The 4,360-nt window shown below is 37.2% G+C and overlaps 1 protein-coding gene across 1 annotated transcript; it reads left to right on the top strand.

The window, feature by feature from the left end:
- The first annotated feature begins 707 nt into the window (after nt 1–707).
- Nucleotides 708–2,854, top strand: LOC136223896 (GEM-like protein 7). Its single transcript, XM_066012066.1, has 4 exons — nt 708–990; nt 1,109–1,189; nt 1,447–1,721; nt 2,517–2,854. Exons 1-4 carry the CDS (start codon nt 840–842, stop codon nt 2,730–2,732), a joined length of 723 nt encoding a protein of 240 aa, XP_065868138.1. The 5' UTR covers nt 708–839; the 3' UTR covers nt 2,733–2,854.
- The last annotated feature ends 1,506 nt before the right edge of the window (nt 2,855–4,360 follow it).

Genomic DNA, 4,360 nt, shown 5'->3' on the forward strand with positions numbered 1-4,360 from the left:
CATCATAAAGCTATATTGCCTTCTCAAAAGTCTTTATCAACACATCTTTACACAGTCAGCACATACCAAAGAAATTAAGTAAAATATATATATAAATGGTGTTTGTTAGAATTTATTGTATATCTCTAACTCTACTGTCTCAATTAATGAGGAAAGAGTTAGATTTTCCATAAATCCCCCAAATCAAATTGGGGAAATAGTAGTATTAGCTCACATGTCTTCGCACCTAAATGCATTTTGGACTTGCAGGGTGTACAAGTCAGTATCATCCAGCTATGTGTTTTTAATTCGACAAATTAATTTAGTTATTAAGACTCGAATCCTTAACAATATGGTCCAAGAGGCTCTGATATCATGTCATCGAACCAATTAAACTAGCTCAAATTGATAGTAATTATAGACAATTTCAAATTCAGCCAATTCGGAGGGGATAACAAAAAGGGCTAACAGTTATACAACTTTTCCCAGTAGAATTTTCTCCCAAACTTGTGCAATCAACCAAAAACTTCTTAGAGACTAAAGAGAATAACCAAAATCGAATCAATGTGGCCATACAAATAAAAGAAATGGATATTCAAATTGGGCCTACAATATCTTCTCTTGAAAGCAATAAAAATGTAATCTTTTATTAAAAACATATACATCATGTCTGAGTCAAGATGTCTGCCTTTGCAATCGTGGATGATCAATGGCGGACTCATGTAAGTAAAAGTAAAATATCACCTAACTCAAATATCCTTTTCTATATATACTTATACTAAATTCATATTTACATCTACCTAATCATCACTCTCCCTACAATCTTCTTCCAACTAACAAAAAAACACATTTGATAAAAGATGAAGAATTTAGCTCAGAAAGAACAAGTTTTAGGAATCCCAATCAACAGTTCAGCAAAGCCAGTTAAGAGAATGCCAAGACTTTTGCTTGAAAATGCTAGCCAAGGCTATGTTCCAACTCCTGCTCATAAATCCCTCACTGTCAAGCAAGGTAATTTATTTGCTACAGAATTTACGACGGAAATTTCCGTCGTGATGACGTTTTCTCTTGTACTTCCATGAAAAACATGATGGGTTTTTTCTGATCTGCTAGTTTTAATATGTTGCAGACAAGCTAGACTCAGTCATTCAGAGGATGAATAAGCTAGGGAAAAAAGCTGACAAATTTGCTCACGGAATCCGAGAGCATGGTAAGTTGCATTAAGAGTCATCAAAATTGGTTAATAGTGGCTGAACGAGAAAAAAGTACTCGGGGTCTATTGATGAAAATGTGTTAAAAGTTATAACCTTTTTGCGCGACTAAATATCAGGGACGGTATTTCTGTCCATATTCCGTTTCTGCTGCTAAATCCCCTATAAAGTTATGGAAAATGTCGTCGCTAATTCTAATGGGTGTCAATAGACCTTCTGAAGTTGATTTTGTTTTTCTGAATTTGTGGAATTGCAGTGAGATTGGGAAGCAAAATCACAGAAACCCTGAAAGGAAAATTGAGCTTAGGTGCAAGATTAATTCAATTCGGAGGAGTTAAGAAAGTATTCAAGCAGTTATTTAGTGTTAGAGAAGGAGAAATATTGTTGAAAGCTTGTCAATGTTACTTGTCAACAACATCTGGTCCTCTTGCTGGCCTTCTCTTTATCTCAACTCAAAAGATTGCCTTCTGCAGTGAGAGATCAATCAAAATGACTTCTTCCGATGGAAAATCCGTCAGAATCCATTACAAGGTAATATTCCAAAAAACAAGTTCTAACACATCCCTAGTCCCCGAAATTTGTCGTGAAAAATCTTATGATGAAAACGATTGATTAGCTTCTTGAAGTTGTTTAAAGGGACATGATTAAAGAGCAAGTGTAGATTTGGGTTAAATGCGTAGTTGGTCACTGAACTTACATAGCTGTCTGAAAATGGTCACTCAACTTCAATTTGTCTCAATAAAATCATTAAATTTGACTTTTGTTTCAATTAGGTCACTTCAGCGATTTCAGTGATTAAAATGGATCTCAATGATGACATGAGTGACACATCAGTATGATTCAACTTAGATATATGGTCGAAACGACAAATGACCTCCATTTATGCGCTACCTCGCAGCCACGTGTCGGTTATTTTTATATAAAAAAAATTTAGTTTTTAAAATAACCAACACGTGGCTGCCATGTGTTATTTCGGTTAGACATCTGAGTTAACTCATGCTCACGTGTCAGCCATGACATCATTTCGATCCATTTTAACCACTAAAATCGCCGTAGTTACCTAATTAAGACAAAACTCAAAGTTGAGTAAGACAAATTGAAGTTGACTGACCATTTTCAAACATCCATGTAAGTTGAGTGAAGTTGAGTGACCAACGTTACATTTAACCCGTGTAGATTTGGACATGTTGAAGTGCAGGTCACTTTAAACAAGTTCAGGAGTGAATCGGCCACGTTAAGAAAGTTTAAGAAGTTAATTGGTTGTTAGTAAATCGTCATTGTTTGAGCAACGTTAAGAATTGAAGCTAATGATACTAATTTTTGCAGGTAGTGATACCAATAAGGAAAATAAAGACAGCAAACCAAAGTGAAAATGTGAAGAAGCCATCACAGAAGTACATAGAAATAGTTACTGTTGATCATTTTGATTTCTGGTTTATGGGTTTCTTCAATTATCATAAAGCTTTCAACCATCTTCAACAAGTACTTTCCCAAAGCTTTGACAGCTACAAATCAACCAAATTAGATGATTTAATGCCTTGAAGTCAACCCCGTTTGTTCCCTTTTGTTTATGGGATGTAATTAAGAAGTAAGATCACATGTCAACAAGATTAGTTGACAAGAGAAATTGTAAAGAAGTTTTATTAATGAGAAATTGTATAGAAATTTGCATACATTGGGATAATTAAGCATCGATGGTTAAATAACATAGCTACGGTTAACAACAGAAAGTAAAGTATAGGGGTAAGGAGGGGATAAGTGGCTAAATGGCATTTAGGTTAATAAGCCTAAATTGTAAGACACTAAATAAGGACAATGGGAAAACACTAAAATAAGAAAGCGGCAGAATTCTGGCAGCTCTAGTTCCCTCATCCACGTTGCTGGAAAAGCCACCCTACATGGCGAGTGGGTGTGTCACACAACGTGTGGCCTTTGAGCTCCGGCTGCGCCGCTCTTCCAAGCCTCAGCAACTCAACCCTCCAACAAAACTCACACGATGTGTGTTCTAGTTCACACGCCGTGTGAATTAGAGTTTTTACAACTACGGGCTCAATAGCTCCTCCACATGGCGTGTGCCCCTGGTGACACACCATGTCAGGTCTTCCTTCATCTTGACTCGATTTCCTGAAGGAGATGTCCGTATCATTCTCCCCTTCTTTAAAATATTTGGATCCCAAATCTATCATAGGACTAGAAATAATGTGCTCCCTAACATGTGTTATCTGTTCCGTACGCCCAAAAACTCATGTGCCCTCCTTAAATTCAATAGACCCACTTCCGATCACCAATAACTTATCAATGCCCAAGGTGACTGTCGAATACACTATCTCACGGATTGGGTTATGGAAACTTCATGTTCATTTCTCCACCTAGGCTCTACGTCATTGTTCAAGGGTGGTACCATACACCTATAGATGGTGTACTCTACTTTGAAATCCTCCATAATCCCACCATGGTTTGGAGTTAATCGATTCCGGGCTTCCCGACAATCTCCCTCTGGACTCCGCATATCGAGGTCGTTCTTCGTAAACTTCCCGACCCTCAATCTTCTCCTCACAAGGTGATGCTTCATAATAAGAACACAAAACGATGTCTTCCAATAAAGTTGCCATGGCTCTCAATTTAAGTGAGTGAAACAAATATACAACAACAAGTATGGAAAGTACCTGATAGGCGGCTTGAGTCAACAATTGCTTCCTCGAGTTAAGGTCAATGTTCGGCCTATAGAATGACATCAGTGTAGAACTAGCGGCTCCATTCCTCAGAGTCAACGAAGCGTGGAATGTCTTGCTCACTCCGCCAACACTAGCTTTACTTTGAAAAGGACTACCCTTTATCACCGGGTCAAAGACTTGACAACATTTTCACCGGGTCAAAGACTTGACAAATCATTGCATCTCCTTTCGGTGTATAGGTTATAAAAGGTGCTTGGTATGAAACTTTTGGCATCTTTATTAGCGTAATTACTTCAGTGTGTGAATAAGAACAAATAAATCAATCATGAGCTAAATGAATGACTTGCTTACCAACATTTTCACCAGAAAAGAGACCAGTAAAAGCAGCTGGAGCATTTTCAAGTCCATCTTTCATATCTTCAATGTAAACAATCTTACCTTGCTTTTAGTTACTAGAAACATGTTCCAAGAATTGTGGATATAAATCCAGATAAT

This window comes from Euphorbia lathyris, chromosome 3 (genome assembly GCF_963576675.1).
Source record: "Euphorbia lathyris chromosome 3, ddEupLath1.1, whole genome shotgun sequence".
Classification (NCBI taxonomy): Eukaryota; Viridiplantae; Streptophyta; class Magnoliopsida; order Malpighiales; family Euphorbiaceae; genus Euphorbia; species Euphorbia lathyris.

Excerpts from the sequence above, each read along its gene's own strand:
- LOC136223896 (XM_066012066.1), top strand. The coding sequence starts at position 840 with ATGAAGAATTTAGCTCAGAAAGAACAAGTTTTAGGAATCCCAATCAAC. Across the intron at positions 991-1,108 it reads ATCCCTCACTGTCAAGCAAG|ACAAGCTAGACTCAGTCATT; the intron begins GTAATTTATTTG and ends AATATGTTGCAG. Across the intron at positions 1,190-1,446 it reads TCACGGAATCCGAGAGCATG|TGAGATTGGGAAGCAAAATC; the intron begins GTAAGTTGCATT and ends GTGGAATTGCAG.